The 23,896-nt window shown below is 40.0% G+C and overlaps 1 protein-coding gene across 6 annotated transcripts in view; it reads right to left on the bottom strand.

Annotated features, from left to right (window-relative positions):
* MTHFD2L (methylenetetrahydrofolate dehydrogenase (NADP+ dependent) 2 like) overlaps positions 1-23,896 on the bottom strand; it is a 151,505-nt gene that overhangs the window by 76,047 nt on the left and 51,562 nt on the right. For all 6 annotated transcript variants that reach the window (XM_061420464.1, XM_061420470.1, XM_061420467.1 and 3 more), the window contains one exon: positions 7,980-8,072. In XM_061420464.1, coding sequence (XP_061276448.1) covers positions 7,980-8,072 — 93 coding nt within the window. The remainder of the gene's footprint in view (positions 1-7,979; positions 8,073-23,896) is intronic.

The raw sequence follows: 23,896 nt of genomic DNA, 5'->3' as shown, positions 1-23,896 counted from the left end.
GGGAGAAGCAGTAGAAAGAAGTTAGTTGGTCAGCTTGCATTTTATGACAAGTAAGTATGAATATTCCAAATTACTGAATTGCTCATTTATCCTGCTTTATATTACAGTGTCCATCATTAAAAGTGTTGCAATATAGACGCTTCAGTTATGACTGTGAAGGTTCATACATCACGCTGGCGGAGAGAGCTTAGTGGACAAAACACCAGCTTTCACCGGCTATGACACTCTGCAGCCAGAAGTTAATATGCTCGTGGCATTGACTCAGCAGCTCATCTTCTGAATGAAGCTAATTCCACAGACTTTACTCAGATGGGTGGAGGGTCCTTCGGACAATGTCTGGGGAAAACATTGCCTATCTTGTCTGGATAATCAAGATTCCTACGACTTTTACAAACTAAAGACTTCCCCCAGCTTCCTGTAAGCATGGAGATGCAGGTGAGCCAAAGGCTTTATCCATATTCTTAAAACTGGTTCCTTAATCTGGCTACTTTCCCCTATTTTATCATTATCCTACACAAAGCCAATTTAGCCTTCCCCTAAACTACTTCTTTATATTTTTATTTTTAAAATTCATTTTATATTGGAGTATAGTTGATTTACAATGCTGTGTTAGTTTCAGGTGTACAGCAAGGTGACTCATTTATGCATATACATATATCTATTCTTTTCAGATTCTTTTTCCATATAGGTTATTACAGAGTATTGAGTAGAGTTCCTTGTGCTTTACAGTAAGTCCTGGTTTATTATCTATTTTACACAGAGTGTGTGTGCTTAGTAACTCAGTTGTGTCTAACTCTTTGTGATCCCGTGGACTACAGCCTACCAGGCTCCTCTGTCCATGGGATTCTCAAGGCAAGAACACTGGAGTGGGTTGCCATTTGCTCCTACAGAGGATCTTCCTGATCCAGGAATTCAAACCTGCATCTCCTGTGTCTCCTGCATTGCAGGCAATTTCTTTACCCACTGAGCCATGTTAATCCCAACCTTCTAATTTATCCCTCCCCCTTATCTTTCTCCTTTCTTACTATATTTTAGATGTCTATCATAGTCTCCTTATTTTCTTCATCCTGCTCTAAGTTTTGATCTTAATAATTTTATGCCCAACCTAGATAGCATATTGAAAAGCAGAGACATTACTTTGCCAACAAAGGTCCGTCTAGTCAAGGCTATGGTTTGTCCAGTGGTCATGTATGGATGTGAGAGTTGGACTGTGAAGAAAGCTGAGTGCCGAAGAATTGATGCTTTTGAACTGTGGTGTTGGAGAATACTCTTGAGAGTCCCTTGGACTGCAAGGAGATCCAACCAGTCCATTCTAAAGGAGATCAGCCCTGGGATTTCTTTGGAAGGAATGATGCTAAAGCTGAAACTCCAGTACTTTGGCCACCTCATGTGAGGAGTTGACTCATTGGAAAAGACTCTGATGTCTGGAGGGATTGGGGGGCAGAAGGAGAAGGGGACAACAGAGGATGATATGGCTGGATGGCATCACTGACTCGATGGACCTGGGTCTGAGTGAACTCCGGGAGTTGGTGATGGACAGGAAGGCCTGGCATGCTGCGATTCATGGGGTCACAAAGAGTCGGACACGACTGAGTGACTGACTGAACTGAACTGAACTGAATCTTTAAAATAAATCCATTCATCTACCTAGTGACATGAACTGATTTTTGATAAACACATCTTTCACTTTTATGGCTTTATCAATTTACAATGACAAAGTAGGAAGTTTAGTAGTCATAAAAATAATGTTATCTCTAAGCAAATCAACCAATATCTTAGACTAACAATTTCATCCTTATAAAAGTATTCTTACATATTTATCAGCTAAGTTTATATCAATTTGAAGAAATCCTTGCTCCAATTGTAATCTCAAGATTACACAATTATAGTACACATTTACTGAGTACCACTATGGGTCAGATACTGTTCTAAGCACTTGGCTAGAAAAAGAGCCAACAACAACAAAACCCAGCCTTGTCCCTGCTCTAGTCTAGTGAAGGTGACAGACAACCATACACAGGTGTTGAGTGCTATAAGCATGGTACAGGAAAATACCCTAGAAACAGACTCATGCTTCCTGTGAACTCAGCGGTAGCTATAGAGACTTGAACTTCTTATTTCTAAATGCAGTTTGACAATGTGATTTTCATATTTGAGTTTCTGTGTGTTAGTCACTCATTCATGTCCTGACTCTTTGCAACCTCATGGATTGTAGCCCACAAGGCTCCTCTGTCCATGGAATTCTCCAGGCAAGAATACTGGAGTGGGTAGCCATTCCCTTTTCCAGGGAATCTTCCCGACCCAGGGATCGAACCTTTGCCTCATTATGTCTCCTGCATTGGCAGGCAGGTTCTTTACCACGAGTGCTACTTGGGAAGCAGTCTGACGATCTGATTTTCAAGTCTGAGCTTCTAAATTAGTCCAATTCTTGATTTTTGAAAGTAGATATTTAAAAGGTAAGGGATGCATAGTTAAACCTATGGGAATTTGAGAAACTGGAGGGGTGAGGTTAATATAAGCTAATTTTATTCATGCCCCAGGATATTCACAAAATGATTTCCTTTTTTCCCTTTTTCTTGTTCAAGCCCATTCTGAGATTTCATCACTACATTCTGTACTGTCATTTCTCAAACATTATTAAACTTTCTGATACATTACGCCCTGTTCCTCCTTCTACTGTTCCCAACCTTTAGATGCAACTGCTTCCACATATGCTGACATCTTCCTTATGATAACGATCCAGCCCTCCCTGTTTCAGCAACTCTGCTATTAGATCACTATCTCCTTCTTTAATACCCACTGCTAATTGTATTTGTGTGTTCCCCACACATGATGATGCGGTCATTTTAGAAATATTTTTTTCTTATCGTCTGGTTATATGGAATTTCTTTTTTACATTAATTTATACTTTACCGTCATTTACTAATATCTACATATTTTACCCTTAAATCTCCAGGTGTTTATTAAGGAAGTGAAAATGTAGCAATCTTTAGTTATTTCTTATAATTCCCAATTTTCTTCCCAGAAATTTCCCATTATCCAAATATTTATTTCTTGGGGATGATGGGAGGACTTTGTATAGGGCAGTCTTCCAGCTTTCAGAATACTTTAGTATCTATTAATAGTTGGAGGCATTAGGACTAGAATATAAGGCAGGAGCAAGACCAGATTGCACTGCTTTCATTCAAAATGTCTTCCTCCTCAGGATAAGGATGGAGTGTGTCCAGCTGGCTGTTTGCAGTAGCTGCACACCTGACTGGCGCCCTCTGGTGGTTCAAAGGCTATCCTGAGCAGGATGGCTGCAGCTTCTAGAGTCTCCACAGAGGCTCTACCGCTAGGGGTCTGAGTACCTTCTGGCTTGGTGGTTCAGAGGGTGAAGAATCAGCCTACAATGCAAGAGACCTGGGTTAGATCCCTGGGTGGGGAAGATCCTCTGGAGAAAGGAATGGCTACCCACTACAGTATTCTTGCCTGGAGAATTCCATGGACAGAGGAGCCCGACAGGCTACTGTTCAAGCAGTTCAAAAGAGTCGGACATGACCGATGGACTAACACTTTCACTTGTTCATTTTATATAGGCTTGGCTCCTCCTTTCCCTTCTCTTATTTTCCTTTGTCTTTTTCTGTCTTATTTTTAACCCCTGTATTCAGTTCTGATTTGTTGTTTTTGTTCACTCAGTCATATCTGACTCTTTGCGACCCCATAGACCGCAGCATGCCAGGATTCCCTGTCCTCCACCATCTCCTGGAGCTTGCTCAAACTCATGTCCATTGAGTCGGTGATGCCATCCAACCATCTTGTCCTCTGTCGTCCCCTTCTCCTCCTGCCCTCAATCTTTCTCAGCATCAGGGTCTTTTCAAATGAGTCAGTTCTTCCCATCAGGTGGCCAAAGTACTGTAGCTTCAGCTTCAGCATCACTCCTTCCAATGAACATTCAGGATTGATTTCCTTTAGGATTGACTGGTTTGATCTCCTTGCAGTCCAAGGGACTCTCTAGAGTCTTCTCCAACACCATAGTTTGAAAGCATCAATTCTTAGGTGCTCAGCCTTATTTATAGTCCAACTCTCACATCCATACATGACTACTGGAAAAAACACAGTTTTGACTAGATGGACTTTTGTTGGCAAAGTAATGTCTCTGCTTTTTAATATGCTGTCTAGGTTTGTCATAGCTTTTCTTACAAGAAGCAAGCATCTTTTAATGTCATGGCTGCAGACACCACCTGCAGTGATTTTGTATCCCCCCGAAATAAATTCTCTCACTATTTCCGTTGTTTTCCCATCTATTTGCCATGAACTGATGGGATGGAATGCCATGATCTTAGTTTTCTGAATGTTGAGTTTTAAGCCAACTTTTTCACTCTCCTCTTTCTCCTTTATCAAAAGGCTTTTTAGTTCACCCTGCCATAAGGGTGGTGTCATCACATATCTGAGGTTATTGATATATCTCCCGGCAATCTTGATTCCAGCTTGTGCTTCATCCAGCTCAGCACTTCACATGATGTACTCTGCACAGAAGTTAAACAAGCAGGGTGACAACATACAGCCTTGATGTACTCCTTTCCCAGTTTGGAACCAGTCAGTTGTTCCACGTCTGGTTCTATCTGTTGTTTCTCCACCTGAATACAGGTTTCTTGGGAGATAGGCAAGGTGGTCTGGTATTCCCATCTCTTTCAGAATTTTCCACAGTTTGTTGTGATTCACACAGTCAAAGGCTTTAGCATAGTAAATGAAGAAGTAGAAGTAGATGTTTTCTGGAACTCTCTTGCTTTTTCTATGATCTAATGGATGTTGGTAATTTTATCTCTTGTTCCTTTGCCTTTTACAAAGTTCTGATTTAAGCCTTTACAAAGGAGCATACGGTGAGTCCATAGCAGGAACTCAAGAATGTATACTTGTGACATAAGCTTTGATTTAGTCACAAAGAATGTCAGTGGTTCTGAAAAGAGGATTTTGATCACACATTTGTCATTTTTTTATCAAAATTTAAAAAAACATGAACTGAATGAACACTGAGGGATGTTACTCCACTAGAATAAAATATGCATTTAATGTCATAATTGGTAAATGGGAAATGAGTTCAATGGTGAAACAGTCTTTACAAGTTGGTAATACTGGAGCCCAGATAATTACCATGATGTGATCACTGACCTAGAGCCAGACATCCTGGAATGTGAAGTCAAGTGGGCCTTAGAAAGCATCACTACGAACAAAGCTAGTGGAGGTGATGGAATTCCAGTTGAGCTATTTCAAATTCTGAAAGATGATGCTGTGAAAGTGCTGCACTCAATATGCCAGCAAATTTGGAAAACTCAGCAGTGGCCACGGGACTGGAAAAGGTCAGTTTTCATTCTAATCCCAAAGAAAGGCAATGCCAAAGAATGCTCAAACTATTGCACAATTGCACTCATCTCACACGCGAGTAAAGTAATGCTCAAAATTCTCCAAGCCAGGCTTCAGCAATACATGAACAGTGAACTTCCTGATGTTCAAGCTGGTTTTAGAAAAGGCAGAGGAACCAGAGATCAAATTGCCAACATCCGCTGGGTCATCAAAAAAGCAAGAGAGTTCCAGAAAAACATCTATTTCTGCTTTATTGACTATGCCAAAGCTTTTGACTGTGTGGATCACAATAAACTGTGGAAAATTCTGAAAGAGATGGGAATACCAGACCACCTGACCTGCTTCTTGAGAAACCTCTATGCAGGTCAGGAAGCAACAGTTAGAACTGGACATGGAACAACAGACTGGTTTCAAATAGGAAAAGGGGTACATCAAGGCTGTATATTATCACCCTGCTTATTTAACTTATATGCAGAGTACATCATGAGAAATGCTGGACTGGAAGAAACACAAGCTGGAATCAAGATTGCCGGGAGAAATATCCATAACCTCAGATATGCAGATGACACCACCCTTATGGCAGAAAGTGAAGAGGAACTAAAAAGCCTCTTGATGAAAGTGAAAGAGGAGAGTGAAAAAGTTGGCTTAAAGTCAACATTCAGAAAATGAAGATCATGGCATCTGGTCCCATCACTTCATGGCAAATAGATGGGGAAACAGTGGAAACAGTGTCAGACTTTATTTTTTTGGGCTCCAAAATCACTGTAGATGGTGACTGCAGCCATGAAATTAAAAGATGCTTACTCCTTGGAAGGAACGTTATGACCAACCTAGATAGCATATTCAAAAGCAGAGACATTACTTTGCCAACAAAGGTCTGTCTAGTCAAGGCTATAGTTTTTCCTGTGGTCATGTATGGATGTGAGAGTTGGACAGTGAAGAAGGCTGAGCGCCGAAGAATTGATGCTTTTGAACTGTGGTGTTGGAGAAGACTCATGAGAGTCCCTTGGACTGCAAGGAGATCCAACCAGTCCATTCTGAAAGAGATCAGCCCTGGGATTTCTTTGGAAGGAATGATGCTGAAGCTGAAACTCCAGTACTTTGGCCACCTCAGGTGAAGAGTTGACTCATTGGAAAAGACTCTGATGCTGGGAGGGATTGGGGACAGGAGGAGAAGGGGACAACAGAGGACGATATGGCTGGATGGCATCACTGACTCGATGGACGTGGGTCTGGGTGAACTCTGGGAGTTGGTGATGGACAGGGAGGCCTGGCGTGCTGCGATTCATGGGGTCGCGAAGAGTGGGACACGACTGAGCCACTGAACTTAACTGAACTGAATACTGGAGCCAACAGCACCTTTTAAAGATAACGTAATTTCATTCTGTCTAAAGTTAGAGATAAACCGGGAAGATCGCTCTAATTTCTCTCTGCTCACCAAATCCTGAAACTGGTGTGTGAACCCTAGTATTTCTAAAAAGGAGTCGGTATTTGTCTCTGCTAATATATCAGCTGCTGCACAGCGTTTTACTTAATGTTGACCTATGGTATACAAACTTTTATTGCCTCTCTAAACATCTGATGTCTTAGTTGTGTCAACTCAGTTCAAAAATTTGCATTTGATATCTCTTGAATATAATTTTTCAGAAAAACAGGAAATGTGATTAGCTTTACCAGTTTACTGGTGACTTCATGAAAATGTAATATTTCTATTTTTACTCTACAAAGAGGCAAATGACTCCACCTGGAATCATCACATATATATTCTGAGTTCCAAAGAAGGGTCTATATTATTTAAAAAGTGAGTTAAACTTGATTGAAACTAATTTAAACTATTATCATTCTCTTCATCAAACTCAATTTCTTCTGGAACTTTTACCCTCCCTTTGTAGTTTGTAAATATTCAACAATTTAACTGTAAAGTCTTGAAATTATCAGTAACATCTAATTGATAAACAAAGTGAAAAATGCCCCCATTCAAGCCTTGGATAAAACAAGAAGAGTCACAGTTGTCTGTAATGCAGAAATACTACATGGCAAGAGTAAAGCTAGAAGTGAAGGGTAGAATTACTTTGTACGTTTGAATATAAAACAAATTAAGGGAAAATCGAGATTCATTAAATAGAAGTGCATAACTACTCTCTCTGTTTCTACTCTTACTGTTCTAGAATCAATTCTCCTCGACACAATATAAGTAATATTTTAAAAACATAAGCCAAACCATATTGATCTTTTGCTCACAGCCATCCTTGGCTTATATGAAAGTCCGTGGAGGGTTTACAAGATCCTACATGAGGTAGCCCTGACTACCTTTTCAACAGCATTTCCTACCAGTCTCCTCTTAACTTATTCATGTTTGGAACCAATTACACCTTCAAAGTAATTGTCAAAGTACACGTTCATTCTTGTGCTTAATCTGTTATTCCAAAGACTGTTTTGGTTTCCCATAATGAAGTAACAAATGCTAACACAGGCATAATGGACCAATATCATGATTACCAAAAGACAGAATGGAAGTTAGTTGTACATATACCTAATTCTTCCAAGAAGCTATTCTTATAGACATGTCAGCAACCAGGGAAGGAATTAGTCTGCTGATGTGACATTTCAACAAATAACAGGCACTGAAGACTTACCTGCAGCAACTATGATAACATCTGCCAACAGAGTATGGATCTTCAGTTGCTCTTTGGGGGTATATCTGTGAGCTATTGTCACAGTTGCATCACCTGGAATGCAGAATAACTTCTATTAGTAATTACTGAGTTTTTTTTTTTTTTATGAGGCTTCAATTCTAGAGGAGTTCCAGTAACATCCTAAGAATAGTAAAATTGCTTTGAAATTATCAAAACACTTTGCAAGCAAAAGCTAGATATGGAAATCTAGTGACTCAAAATATTGCACCCTTCAGTTGACCAGTAGAAAGTCAAATGAGACCAAATGAAGGAATGTGCTGTTCATCATAGGAGATTTCCAAGTAGAGTCCAAGAAACCAAGGATTTGAAAGTTTTATATTGACAGGCCAATACATAGAGCAGGGCACACTCACTGGCTTGATAATAAGATATATAAATATTGAAAGCAACAAAGGAAGTGCAGTGAAAATGGGACAGTGTGCTGTGGAAACACAGGTGAGAGAGTGATTTGCCTCACTTCATGGCAAATGAAAGGGGAAAAAGTGGAAGCAATGACAGGTTTTATTTTCTTGGGCTTCAAAATCACTGTGGATGGTGACTGAAGACATGAAATTAAAAGATGCTTGCTCCTTGGAAGGAAGCTATGACCAACCTAGACAGTGTATTAAAAAGCAGAGACATCATCTTGCCTACAAAGATCCATATGGTCAAAGCTACGGTTTTTCCAGTAGTCACGTATGGATTTGAGAGTTGGACCATAAAGAAGGCTGAAGAATGGAGGCTTTCAAATTGTGGTCCTGGAGAAGACTCTTGAGAGTCCTTTGGATAGTCAGGAGATCAAAGTAGTCAATTGTAAGGGAAATCAACCCTGAATACTCATTGGAAGGATTGATGCTGAAGCTGGAGCTCCTGTACTTTGGCCACCTGATACAAAGAGCTGACTCATTGGAAAAGACCCTGATGCTGGGAAAGACTGAAGGAAAAAGGAGAAGGAGGTAGCAGAGGATGAGATGATTAGATAGCATCACTGACTCAGTGTACATGAATTTGAGCAAACTCCTGGAGAGACTAAAGGACAGGGAAGCCTGGTGTGCAGCAGTCCACGAAGTCACAAAGAGTCAGAAACAACAACAGCTGAGGAGATGTCAAAGAAGGCTTCCTAAAGGAGTCAAACACATTTTTAGCTCATGAAGTATGAACAAGAGTATACTAATCAGGGAAAGAATAAAAGGGCATTTCAAGTCAAAAGGATAGCAGGAAAAAGTGGATCAACTTTGAAATTATATGTTCAGGAAATGATGACATGGTCTAGGATATAACAGGAAGTACTCCATGCTTTAATAAAGTGATGTAGGAATAAGACGAGTTGGCAGTATGAAGGATACCAGAGCTTAATGTGTGAGCCAAGGAAAGGGAAGGAGAGAAAGGCAGTGATGAGAGCAGTTGAAGGAAGGACTTCCAGTAAGAACATGGATGTGTTAAACAGGATCTTCTATCTGCTCCTCCCAGATAACATGCAAAATTACCCAGTTAATGACAACAACAAAAACTGTACAATCCTTCTTTTTAGCAAAAGTAGAAGACATATTTTTCACAGACTCCAAAAATACGTAACAGTACCCAGGTGCACAGAGTTAGTAGATATTACACAGGGAGAAAGGCAGAAAGAAGTTCAAACAATAACAAAATGGCCAGTAGTGATGGATCTCTGAAAAATGATTACAAAAATATACTTCCTGAAGGTGAAGGAGGTCATAGCAAATTGCAAAATCTCTCTCTCCTATTGCATGTAGGAATAAAGGCAGAAGAAGCCCTCTTGCACCTCACATAGTTCACAGTGAATGGTAACACAAAGACTCGGAGGAGCCGTTTGAGAAGGAAATGGTTTGACTCTGTGAAGGTGGTGAAGAAAAAAATCTGAAGGCTGCCCAGAATATCTTCCCCAAACCCTAGCAGAAGTATCTTGCAAACATCAGATTCAAGAAAATCCAACTCACTTCATGATAAGTAATCTAAAAAAGGACTTTAAACAGTATCCATAATACTATATAGGGGCTTCCCTGATGGCTCAAGACCTTCTAGACTAATATCCAAAAAAGATGTCCTTTTCATTATAGGGGACTGGAATGCAGAAGTAGGAAGTCAAGAAAGACCTGGAGTAACAGGCAAATTTGGCCTTGGAGTACAGAATGAAGCAGGGCAAAGGCTAATAGAATTCTGCCAAGTGAATGCACTGGTCATAGCAAACACCCTCTTCCAACAACACAAGACAAGACTCTACACATGACATCATCAGATGGTCGACACCGAAATGAGATTGATTATATTCTTTGCAGCCAAAGATGGAGAAGCTCTATACAGTCAGCAAAAACAAGACTGGGAGCTGACTGTGGCTCGGATCATGAACTCCTTATTGACAAATTCAGACTTAAATTGAATAAAGTGGAGAAAACCACTAGACCATTCAGGTATGACCTAAATCAAATCCCTTATGACTATACAGTGGAAGTGAGAAATAGATTTAATGGACTAGATCTGATAGACAGAATGCCTGATGAACTATGGATGGAGGTTTGTGTCATTGTAGAGGAGACAGGAATCAAGACCATCCCCAAGAAAAAGAAATGCAAAAAAGCAAAATGGCTGCCTGAAGAGGCCTTACAAATAGCTGTGAAAAGAAGGGAAGTGAAAAGCAAAGGAGAAAAGGAAAGATATACCCATTTGAATGCAGAGTTTCAAAGAATAACAAGGAGAGATAAGAAAGCCTTCCTCAGTGATCAATGCAAAGAAATAGAGGAAAACAACAAAATGGGACAGACTAGAGATCTCTTCAAGAAAATTAGACACCAAGGGAACATTTCATGCAAAGATGGGCTCGATAAAGGAAAGAAATGGTAGGGAACTAACGGAAGCAGAAGATATTAAAAGAGGTGGCAAGAATACACAGAAGAACTGTACAAAAAAGATCTTCATGACCCAGATGATCACGATGGTGTGATCACTCACCTAAGGCCAGACATCCTGGAATGTGAAGTCAAGTGGGCCTTAGGAAGCATCACTATGAACAAAGCTAGTGGAGGTGATGGAATTCCAGTGGAGCTACTTCAAATCCTGGAAGATGATGCTGTGAAAGTGCTGCACTCAATATGCCAGCAAATTTAGAAACCTCAACAGTGGCCACAGGACTGGAAAAGGTCAGTTTTCATTCCAATCCCAAAGAAAGGCAATGCCAAAGAATGCTCAAACTAACACACAATTCCATTCATCTCACACGCTAGTAAAGTAATGCTTAAAATTCTCCAAGCCAGGCTTCAGCAATACATGAACTGTGAACTTCCAGATGTTCAAGCTGTTTTTAGAAAAGGCAGAGGAACCAGAGATCAAATTGCCAACATCCACTGGATCATCAAAAAAGCAGGAGAGTTCCAGAAAAATATCTATTTCTGTTTTATTGACTACGTCAAAGCCTTTGACTATGTGGATCATAATAAACTGTGGAAAATTCTTCAAGAAATGGGAATACCAGACCACCTGACCTGCTTCTTGAGAAACCTATATGCAGGTCAGGAAGCAACAGTTAGAACTGGACATGGAACAACAGACTGGTTCCAAATAGGAAAAGGAGTATGTCAAGGTTGTATATTGTCACCCTGCTTATTTAACTTCTATGCAGAGTACATCATGAGAAACGCTGGGCTGGAGGAAGCACAAGCTGGAATAAAGATTTCCAGGAGAAATATTAATAACCTCAGATATGCAGATGATACCACCCTTATGGCAGAAAGTGAAGAGGAACTAAAGAGGTTCTTGATGAAAGTCAAAGAAGAGAGTGAAAAAGTTGGCTTAAAGCTCAACATTCAGAAAACTAAGTTCATGGCATCTGGTCCCATCACTTCATGGGAAATAGATGGGGAAACAGTGGAATCAGTGGCTGACTTTATTTTTCTGTGCTCCAAAATCACTGCAGATGGTGACTGTAGCCATGAAATCAAAAGACGCTTACTCCCTGGAAGGAAAGTTATGACCAACCTAGACAGCATATTAAAAAGCAGAGACATTACGTTGCCAACAAAGGTCCGTCTAGTCAAGGCTATGGTTTTTCCAGTGGTCATGTATGGATGTGAGAGTTGGACTATAAAGAAGGCTGAGCACTGAAGACTTGATGCTTTTGAACTGTGGTGTTAGAGAAGACTCTTGAGATACCCTTGTACTGCAAGGAGATCCAACCAGTCCATTCTAAAGGAGATCAGTCCTGGGTGTTCATTGGAAAGATTGATTTTGAAGCTTAAACTCTAATATTTTGGCTACCTGATGCAAAGAGCTGGCTCATTTGAAAAGACCCTGATACTGGGGAAGATTGAGGGCAGAAGGAGAAGGGGACGACAGAGGATGAGATGGTTGATGGCATCATTGATTCAATGGACATGGGTTTGGGTGAACTCTGGGAGTTGGTGATGGACAGGGAGGCCAGGTGTGCTGCAGTTCATGGGGTCGCAGAGAGTCGGACACGACTGAGCGACTGAACTGAACTAAACCAATGAATCAGAATCTATCTGCAATGCAGGGGACCCAGGTTTGATCCCAGGGTTGGGAAGATCCCCTGGAGAAGGCAATGGCAACCCAATCCAGTATTCTTGTCTGGAGAATTCCATGGACAGAGGAGCCTGGCCGGCCACAGTCCACTGGGGTCACAAAGAGTCGGATACAACTGAGCCACTAACACTTTCATAATACTATATATACGGATCAGCCCTGGGGAATTTTGATATTAGTGGTTGTTGCATGACTGTACATTTGTCTAAATTCATGGAACTAAATACCAAAAAAAGTGAATTTTACTCTATGTAACTGTTTAAATAAATTTTATTCTATGCAAATGTTTAAGTAAACAAAAATGCCCGACACAAGGTCAAAACACCAAAAAATAATTTTAAGAATTTACCAACAAAGTAATAAACTCAACAGAAAAATGTTATGGAAACGTTGAATGCTATGACCAAACACAATGCCAAACACTTGCTAGAACACATTGCCACTCATAATTCACGATTTGAATGATCAGTGCTTGAGTTACCAAGACAAATAGAATTCTTATTAATGGTAAGCTGGATGACAATATAAAACCTATTCTAAGGCAATGGCACTCCAGTACTCTTGCCTGGAAAATCCCATGGATGGAGGAGCCTGTTAGGCTGCAGTCCATGGGGTCGCTAAGAGTCGGGCACGACTGAGCAATTTCACTTTCACTTTCTTGCATTGGAGAAGGAAATGGCAACCCACTCCAGTGTTCTTGCCTGGAGAATCCCAGGGATGGGGGAGCCTGGTGGGCTGCCATCTATGGGGTCGCACAGAGTCGGACACGACTGAAGTGACTTAGCAGCAGCAGCACTGTTAAAAAATCAACTTAGCAATTTTTATTATTTTATTTTATTGCTGATTTTAGCACAATTTTCCCTTAATAATGATGAATCTTGTTTGTGATGGAGTCACTCATTCTTTCTTCAATCACTGCACTGTTAGTCACCCCATGCCTGCTTCCATAATTCTGCTCTCTTGACTCCCACAAGACTGAGCTCCTTTTTTCTTCCAAATTCCTTTGCCATTTCTATCCTCTCCTTGTCACCTATTTCCCAAGGTTCTATGATTTTCCATTCCATACCATTTCCCTTGGAACATATGAATGGCTCCTATACCTTTAGAAGTGATATTTTCTCATATGACTTCCAAACAGACTCTGTTAACTCTATTCTTATTCTTTTACTCAAGATCTACTTGTCCAAGTGCCACACATAAATATAAATAGAGGATACATGAACTAAAACCCAAATTCCTTCACTCATTGTGTCCTCCTTCATGTCTGCAAATGCCACTGCAAACCTGCTATCCTGCCTATGTTATCTACTCTTATAATGGCACCACCTTCCTTGGTATTTTCTGCCCAGAAACTTGGCATCATCTATGAAGTCCCTCCTCCCTTCACCATCAACTGGGGTCTAACATCACAAAGTCTAGTTAGAACAGAAGCCGTGTCCTTTGTATCAGTTTTCTTTTCAAAGTCTTGCTCAGTATCTTGCATATACTGAGAGAATTCTCAGTAGCTATTTATTAAACAAATATTATTAAAGACATGTAGTTACTAAAAGTAAGTACAAGCTGTTAACAGTCAACATATGTAAAGTATATGTTTAGAACCATCCCCAGGCACCAGAATTATGAAGCATCCTCCCATCTCTATCTTAATACAGTTTTCCTATATTTAGAAAACTTCCCTTAGATGTTAACAGCCCACTCAAGCATTCTCTTGTTCCAAATGAGAGACCCCTGGGACTTCCCTGGTGGTCTAGTGGATAAGACTCTATGTTCCCAATGAAGGGGCCCGGGCTCAATCCCTGGTCAGGGAACTAAATCCCACATGCCACAACTAAGCCTGTGTGCTGCAATTGCCAAGCCCACCTGTGGCAAGTAGAGAAGTGTACGCACCACAGCCAATAGCCCGAGTGCCCTGAGTGGGTCAATGAAGATCCAGCACAGCCAAAAAAATAATAATTAAAAAACCACCAAATGAGAGCATCCCAAATCCTTGCAAAAACCAAAATTAAAACCAAAATGAAACCAAAACCTCCCACTTCATCATTACTAATGATTTCATTAAGGAACTGAGTGATACATAGTTCAGTGAGTTATATACACATATTATTAACAACCTATAAAGCTTCAAGCAAAAGAAAAAAAAATTGAGATAAATTTCAATCAGCATGGAAAGATCTTTCAGATAACTCCACTTCTTAATTAATACTATCTAGTTAATTTATTTTTTAACTCCTGACTGGCTAGGAATAGTCATGTCAATATCAAAGTCTTTTTTAAACTTGATGGATCCGTTTCTGACTGTTGCACAAACTATGGGAAGGTTTTTAACCTACTATTCATTAGAGTATATGATGACAGCAAAAGAAAAGTGAACCAAGGGAGTTAAAAATAAATGTGTTCAAATAATGCCTCAGACTCTTCTGCATTTGCCCCTGGATACCTGTTCCTGGAGGGACTCCTGTGGTGGTCTGGTTGTCCTCTGGTTAAGACTCCATGCTCCCAATGCAGGGGACCAGGTTTGATCCCTGACAGAGGAACTAGATCCCATATGCCACAATTCAAGATCCTGCATGCTGCAGCTAGAAGATCGAGCATGCCACAACTAAGACAGCACAGCCAAATCAATAAAGAAAAAATATTTTGAACGTCCCTGGTGGCTCAGCTGGTAACAAACCTGCCTGCCAGTGCAGGTAGATGCAAGAGATGCAGGTTCGATCCCTGAGTCACGAAGATCCCGTGGAGAAGGAAATAGCAACCCCCTCTAGTATTCTTGCCTGGAGAATCCAATGGACAGAGGAACCTGGCAGGCTACAGTCCATGGGTTCACAAAATGTTGGGCACAATTTAGTGACTAAACAACAAAACCCTATCCCTTTTCCTGAGAACTAGCTGTCCTAACCCTACTCTTATTTGACCTGTCTTACTTCAGCATTGTGAAAATTTCGTCATTTCTGTTTTCAATTCTGGTGTTCCATCACTTTTCTTCAGTGAATTCCAGGGCTTGCTGCAGCTAGTCATCTCTAGTGCCTTAGCTTTTTCCCTAGGATAATCAGAACCAACAAGTTACCACAGCCACTCCACAGAATGATGCATATCTTTGACACTCAGATGACTTTTTCTCACACTCAGTTTTATCCTCTTAGTGTGCATATGATAACAGCCTGGGCTCAGGCCTCCTTTTCTCTATCACACAAATCTAGGTAAAAATGTTTTATAAGAAGAGTCTTAAGCAACTTTATTGTGCCTAGTGTTTTACATCATATTTGTAAGATATAATAAGAACGAAAGACTGAGGACCTATCTCCTAGAATCATAGAGCTCTGTTAGAACTTAATAATTAGCTGCTGGGCAAGAAATGCTTCTGACTATATAAGAGTCTGCAGTCAATCCAGGATTGTTCACTGGGAACCAGCCCCCTGCGCAATCTTCTAGGCTATCATTGCCTCTGTGATTTATGCAAAATTGCAGATTGTAGCAAAGGGTTGGTGTTAACTAACACAGAGTGCCAACTGAGGAAATAATTTTTGATGTTAGAAATGCTAAGACAACACAATATGATTCATTTTAGAGTATCATTTTTTTTGTTAGAATTACCTAAATGAGGAATTTACTTTTGTCAGGCATTTCATTTATTCAACAACCAAGAAATAATCCCAGGGCCATGCCAAGTAATGGAGACACACAATTCTCTACTCTCACATAAAAACAGATCTGTGAATCGGAACTGTAATACAGTGTGATAATTCCACATTAAAAGGAGATATAAGTTACAGAACTGGCAGAGAGAACCATGATCTACTTTAGCTAAGAACCACACAGGGGCACTTAAAGCTCTTAGAGACAGATTCTTAATGTGAGCAGGAATTTAGCTTGCTTCTGCTTCAATTCCCTTATGCTTTTCCTATCTTTTCCAACTAATAAGTTATTTTCCATAAAAATAATTATGGGTATTTTATTTAGCTCAAACTGTTAGAAAGTCCTTCATATAATAGCAAAACTCTACCTTTTTGCTATGATCCTAGATCTATCTTCCTCAACAACACAGGGCAAGTCTCATCTTCTTTATCCATAAGGCAAATCTTCAAACCTGTATGTTTGTGCCTGCATCAGCAGATGAAGCAAAATGGCAAATCCAGTAGGAGCTAGAATCTCACACGTAGGGTATTGCTTTGTCAGCTTCTCTGGATAAGGGAAAATTGCATCATTCCTGATACATTTAACTTATACCAGGGTCTGGCTTAAGGGAAAAAATCAAGGAAATAGCAAAGAAGGAAAACTTCTTTTTGTCAAGAAGCAAAACTCAGTACTCATCAACAGAACAGCACTACGTAGAAAAATGAAGCCTGAGTTCTGTTTTAAGACAAATGACTCCAGAGGCCTAAAGGTTCTGAATTTGAATATATATTTCTTTCTCTCTTCATAAGCTGCTATTTTATATCTTTAAGCATGAAACAGAAAAACAAAACCCTTTCTACTAAGAAATGCTCCATGGAAGCTACATGGGCAGAACCAAAGCATATATGATAAAAACAACCCTTATGTAAGAACTTACTACACAACTAGCACTGTTCTAGTTATATATATTAACTCATAACAATCCTCACCAAACACTGTAAGTGTATTTTTTGTGAGGTTGAAACTAACATTATTTACATTATATAAATGAGAAAAGTGAGAAAACACAAAGATCCCATAATTTGTCCAAGGTCATAAATCTATATAAGAGCCAGAATTCAAACTGATCTAGTCCAGCTCTTGAGGCCAAGCTCCTCGTCACTTCACTGCACAGCCTCCACATGGGACAGAAAGGAAAGGAGGTCCGAGCAGTAGAAGCAGAGCTGGCACACACTGTGTTTTCACTTTGGTCAGCAGAATAGCATTTCTGGGATTATGCTGATACTAGGGAGGCCAGGGAGGGATCTCGATGACACTTCTTTTTCCTTAGGCATAAAGTCTGCCTTCAAATCCCACCCAGAATACACCGGTAGTACTGATGAGAGCACATCTGACGGAAAACATGTACCTCTAACACAAAAAAAGACAGTTTAGGCTTTAATTTTTGTGTGTACTCAGTTGATCTACTGTCTCTGACTCTTCATGACCCCATGGACTGTGGCCCTACCAGGCTCCTTTGTCCATGACATTTTCCAGGGAGGAATACTGGAGTAGGTTGCCATTTCCTCCTCCAGGGGATCTTCTTGTAAAATAATCTCTAACCAATTTTTCCAAGTGGGAAGCAAGGAGATCAAAACAGTCAATCCTAAAGGAAATCAATCCTGAATATTCACTGGATGCTGAAGCTGAAGCTCCAATACTTTGGTCACCTGATGTAAAGAGCTGACTCACTGGAAAATACCCTGATGCTGGGAAAGATTGAAGGCAGGAGGAGAAGGGGAAGACAGAGGATGAGATGGTTAGATAGGATCACCGACTCAATGGACATGAGTTTGGGCAGGTTTTGGGAGATGGTGAAGGACAGGGAAGCCTGGCGCACTGCAGTCATGGGGTCGCAAAGAGTTGGACATGACTTAGTGACTGAACAACAACAACAATTTTCCTAGATCTTAAAATAATATTGTACTCTCTTGGCTCCTGAATTCCATTTACTATAAGTTTTTTGTTTCAATTTCAGCTGCTTTTTATTTAAATAACTTTAGATGTAGTTACAGAGCACTCAGATCTAAGCCTTCTTTTCATATTTTAAATGGGCCAGACTTTAACCTGGTATCTGGTCAAGACTAGGCTGGTTTGATTTGCTGTTTATCAGTCTGTCAGTTATCTTTCAAACACTTTGGGTTGCTAGGTGGATGCAAACTAAGGAATATGGTTTCACATTTAGTCAAATACCATTTCAATCTCATTCCTTTTACGTCTATCTCAAATTTCTTTTGTGAGAAAGAGTATTAGGACTTACTGAATCATAACCACCTATTGCTCTAGATAATTAAAAATATATGCCCCTGGTTTCAGCCAAAAATTATTGAATTTAACTCATGGACTCATCATCCAACAAAGATAAGACATAAATGAGCAAATAAATCTATAATAACAATTTACATAAGAATAAATGCTATGAGTTAAGAAGCACAGAATAAGTGAATAAAGAGCAACAGGATAGGTGCTATTTTGATAAGGTGGTCAGGTGCAGCCTGTGGAGATAACATCTGAACAGAAACCAGAAGTAGTGAGGAAATAAATTATGTAAATAACTACAAAAAAGAGCACTGTAGGCAAAAGGAAGGCTAAGAGCAAAGATCTGACACATAAGCATGTACGACATGTTCTAGGAAAGCAAAAGGCAGGTGTGGCTGGAGGGTAGTGAGGAAGCTAAGAATGGTGAAGTGAAGTGAAAGTCGCTTCGTGACCCCATGGACCATACAGTCCATGGAACTCTCTAGGCCAGAATACCAGAGTGGGTAGCCTTTCCCTTCTCCAGGGGATCTTCCCAACCCAGGGATCAAACCCAGGTCTCCCATGGAGATAACACCTGAACAGAAACCAGAAGGAGTGAGGAAATAAGTTACTCAAATGACTACATAAAAGAGCATTCTAGGCAAAAGGAAAGCCAAGAGCAAAGATCTGACACATGGACATGTACGGCATGTTCTAGGAAAGCAAAAGGTAGGTGTGGCTGGAGAGTAGTGAGGAAGGTAAGTGGTAGGAAATGAGTAAGGAGACATAGGTCGGGTCATGTAATATCTTGCATATGACAGCAAGGGATTTGGCTTCTATTCTGGCATTTTGTTGCTGTGAGTATTAAGGGAAGCCACCAATGACTGAGACACACCACTTGGAAAATAGACTGGATGTGGGAGATGGGACAAAGGCAGATGTAAATTTTATAAAATGTGTACATTTTATAGTGTGAGATAATGGCTTACTGACCTAGGGACTTACTATTGAATGTGATGAGATCATAGGTATGTTTTGCACAGATTGCTAATGGATAAGATAGGGAATGTGAGAGAGAGAAGTCAAGGATGGCCTGAGCAACTAGGTGAATCGATGGTGACATTTACTAAGATGATGAGGACTATGGGGAGTAAAATTAAGAGTGAAGGTTTGTATTTGGTAATTTTGAGATCCCTGTGGACCATTCAAGTGGAGCTGTCAAGTGGACAGTGGTTACATGGCTGTAGAGAACAGGGGTGATACAGGTGGATTTAAAGTTATGAGGATGGTATTTGCAGAGACATGGATGGGCCTAGAGGCTGTCTCACAGAGTGAAATAAGTCAGAAAAAGAAAAACAAACATCATATATTAACGCATATCTGTGGAATCTAGAAAAATGGTATAGATGAGCTTATTTGCAAAGTATAAATAAAGACACAGATAAAGAGAACAAACATATGGACGCCAAACTAGGGGGAGGGTGGGATGAATTGGGAAATTGGGAGATTGACACATATATGTACTATTGATACTATGTATAAAATAGATAACTAATGAGAACCTACTATATAGCACAAGAAACTTTACCCAAGGCTCTGTGGTAAGCTAAGTGGGAAGGAATCCGAAAAAGAGGGGGTACATATAACCATATAGCTGATCCACTTTGCTGTACAGCAGAAACTAACACAACACTGTAAAGCAACTATACTATAATAAAAATTAATTTAAAACATTAAAAAATGAAGCTATGAGGCTAGGGAAAAAATGCCTACAGAATGACTCTGGAATAGGAAGTGAAGTCCTGGACTCATTCCAATGTTTTGAGCTTCATCCTCAATTACTATCATTGTGTTAGATTCTTTTATGAAGCTTTATAAAAAATGCTGATATTCAGATCCTCCTCACAAAGACTCTGATATAATTGTTCTGCACTGGGTTCAGGTGGCTACATTTTCAAAAGCCGTCAGATGATACTAGTGGACAGCTAAGGTTGAGAACACTGGTTTAGAAGTCGGGAAGAAGAGAATGACTCAGAAACTGAGAATCAGAAGAAATGTATGAGTGAGATCAGAGAAATACATGCCAGTGGTAGCTTTGACCTATGCTAAACAATGAAAGAAATAACTCTATAAAATATGACCATTTCATTAAATTAAAAAGCATTATGAACATTACTCAGTCCATTCCTAGTTCCCTGCTTATAAGGAATTTAGGAGAAATTACTCTTTGGTTTTAAAATCAGAAAATGTTTTATTTATTCTGAGCGTGTGTTTATTTTTAATCCTAAAGACACTTAATTGGGTAACTAGTCATTTTGTTTTCCTGCTAAAAAGCTCACAGAATGAAATTACTGACCCTAATACAGAAAGTGTAGTTTAGACCCAATTAAATTCACCAAACATATATTTAGTGACAGTATATAAACTGCAGTGTGCTTGGCCAGGGAAAATATCCATGAAGATTTAATGATGTTTTTATATAGTAGCTTTATTTTTATTAAAATTATTTATTATAAATTTATAATAAATTTATAATTTATAGTAGCCTATTTTTAATAGTAGCTTTATTCATAACTCCATTTTAGTTTCAGGCCTTATTTCTCCTTTTTCTTAACTACTTCTCATTTGCATTGTGATTTGTGTATTGTTGTGGACCACTTTAAATACTTTTTAGAGCAAGCACACTATAATAGCTAATATGAACTGAACACTGAGTTTCAGGGAAATACAGGAACACAGGATGCACTCAGGCAATATGATCAGAGCACCGAGTCTCATTAACACGAGGCTCTCCTGCTCCAGGAGTCCAACTTTACCTGTCAAGATTGCAACTATGGAGAGAACAAGTTGCTGATTACAAATGAAAATATTGGCTTTGGAGTCATATTTTTGGGTTTATTTTCCTATTAGTAGGGATAAAATTTGTTAAATCATCCACATGAATCAATTCCCCAGGTGACCAAATTCCTCATGCTACCAAGCTGCCGGGTCAGGACTGATGGTAGTATTCATGATTGTGAAACAGATTTTAAGCTATATGTACATAAAAAAAAAAAAAAAAGGCAATCAGACCCTCCCAACCCCTAGCCAAAATGAGATACCGAACTCAGTCATGGGACAAAGGCTAAGTAAAGTGTTACCCTTTGCTTTCTAGTTGTTTTGGCTGGGAGATGTGTGTATGAGGTCTATTTGTTAAAGCTTTATATAATTTTTGCATTTATTTTCTTTCTTCCAAGATTAACAGAGGAAAATAAACTGAGGAATCTTACTACGATGTCTGCTTTTGCAAACTTGCAGGGCATAGTGTTAGTCACTCAGCCATGTCCAATTCTTTGTGACCCAAAGACTATAGCCTGCCAGGCCCCTCTGTCCATGGAATGCTCTAAGGCAAGAATACTGGAGCAAATTGCCATATCCTTCTTCAGGGGATCACCACAACCTAGGGATCGAACCTGGGTCTCCTGCCTTGTAAGCAGGTTCTTTACCATCTGAGCTACCAGGAAAGCCTTAAAAGACCATAGACTGATGCTAAATAAGTTTTCTCAAGGTCCTGAAATTGACAGTGAAAAATGCAGACATCTTGAAGAACAACATCCTGCTTATTGCCCTATTCATCCTCTGTGTGGAAAAAGGCTAGATCTCTGGGGTATATCAGTACATATATAGCAAATATATAGATACAAATATGGCAACTATAAATATACATTCAGTTCAGTTCAGTTCAGTTGCTCAGTCATGTCCAACTCTTTGTGACCCCATGGACTGCAGCACGCCAGGCCTCCCTGTCTATCACCAACTCTCAGAGCTTACTCAAATTCATGTCCATCGAGTCAGTGATGCCATCCAGCCATCTCATCCTCTGTCGTCCCCTTCTCCTCCGCCTTCAATCTTTCCCAGCATCAGGGTCTTTTCTAGTGACTCAGTTCTTCGCATCAGGTGGCCAAAGTATTGGAGTTTCAGCTTCAACATCAGTCCTTCTGATGAATATTCTGGACTGGTCTCCTTGAGGTTAGACTAGTTGGATCTCCTTGTAGTCCAAGGGACTCTCAAGAGTCTTCTCCAACACCACAGTTCAAAAGTATCAATTATTCGGCACTCTGCTTTCTTTATACTCCAACTCTCACATCCATACATGACTACTAGAAAAATCCTAACTTTGACTAGATGGACCTTTGTTGGCAAAGTAATGTCTCTACTTTTTAATATCCTGTCTAGGTTGATCGGCTTCCCTGGTGGTTCAGATGGTAAAGCGTCTGCCCGCAATGTGGGAGACCTGGGTTTGATTCCTGGGTCGGGAAGATCCCCTGGAGAAGGAAATGGCAATCCACTCCAGCACTCTTGCCTGGAAAATCCCATGGATGGAGGAGCCTGATAGGCTACAGTCCATGGGGTCGCAACAGCTTTTTTTCCAAGGAGCAAGCATATTTTAATTTAATGGCTGCAGTCACCATCTGCAGTGATTTTGAGCCCCCCAAAATAAAGTCTTTCACTGTTTTCATTGTTTCCCCATCTATTTGTCATTAAGTGATTGGACTGGATGCCATGATGTTAGTTTTCTGAATGCTGAGTTTTAAGCCAACTTTTTCACTCTCCTCTTTCATGTTCATCAAGGGGCTCTTTAGCTCTTCTTTGCTTTCTGCTATAAGGGTGGTGTCATCTGCATATTTGAGGTTATTGATATTTCTCCCGGCAATCTTGATTCCAGCTTGTGCTTCATCCAGCCCGGCATTTCCCATGATGTACTCTGCATGTAAGTTAAGCAGGGTGACAATATACATCCTTGACGTACTCCTTTCCCAATTTGGAACCAGTCTGTTGCTCATGTCTAGTTGTAACTGTTGCTTCTTGACCTGCATACATATTTCCCAGGAAGCAGGTCACAGGCACACAGTCACAGGCTTTGGCATACTCAATAAAGCAGAAGTAGATGTTTCTCTGGAACTCTCTTGCTTTTTCAATGATCCAACGGATGTTGGCAATTTGATCTCTGGTTCCTCTGCCTTTTCTAAATGCAGCTTGAACATCTGGAAGTTCACGGTTCACATACTGTTGAAGCCTGGCTTGGAGAATTTTGAGCATTACTTTGCTAGTGTGTGAGATGAGTGCAGTTGTGCAGTAGTTTGAGCATTCTTTGGCATTGCCTTTCCTCAGGATTGGAATGAAACTGACCTTTCCAGTCCTGTGGCCACTGCTGAGTTTTCCAAATTTGCTGGCATATTGAGTGCAGCACTTTAACAGCATCATCTTTTAGGATTTGAAGTAGCTAAACTGGAATTCTATCACCTCCACTAGCTTTGTTCGTACTGATGTTTCCTAAGGCCCAACTGACTTCACATTCCAGGATGTATATAAATATACATATATGGATTTATATTGTTTTAGAGGGAAAAAACAACTTCCAGGGTCAAATACCAAAGACTTTTACTCTCTCAGAG

Source organism: Bos javanicus, chromosome 6 (assembly GCF_032452875.1).
Source record: "Bos javanicus breed banteng chromosome 6, ARS-OSU_banteng_1.0, whole genome shotgun sequence".
Classification (NCBI taxonomy): Eukaryota; Metazoa; Chordata; class Mammalia; order Artiodactyla; family Bovidae; genus Bos; species Bos javanicus.
The sequence above is the reverse complement of the archived record's forward strand: the minus strand, read 5'-3'. Positions and strand labels throughout refer to the sequence as shown.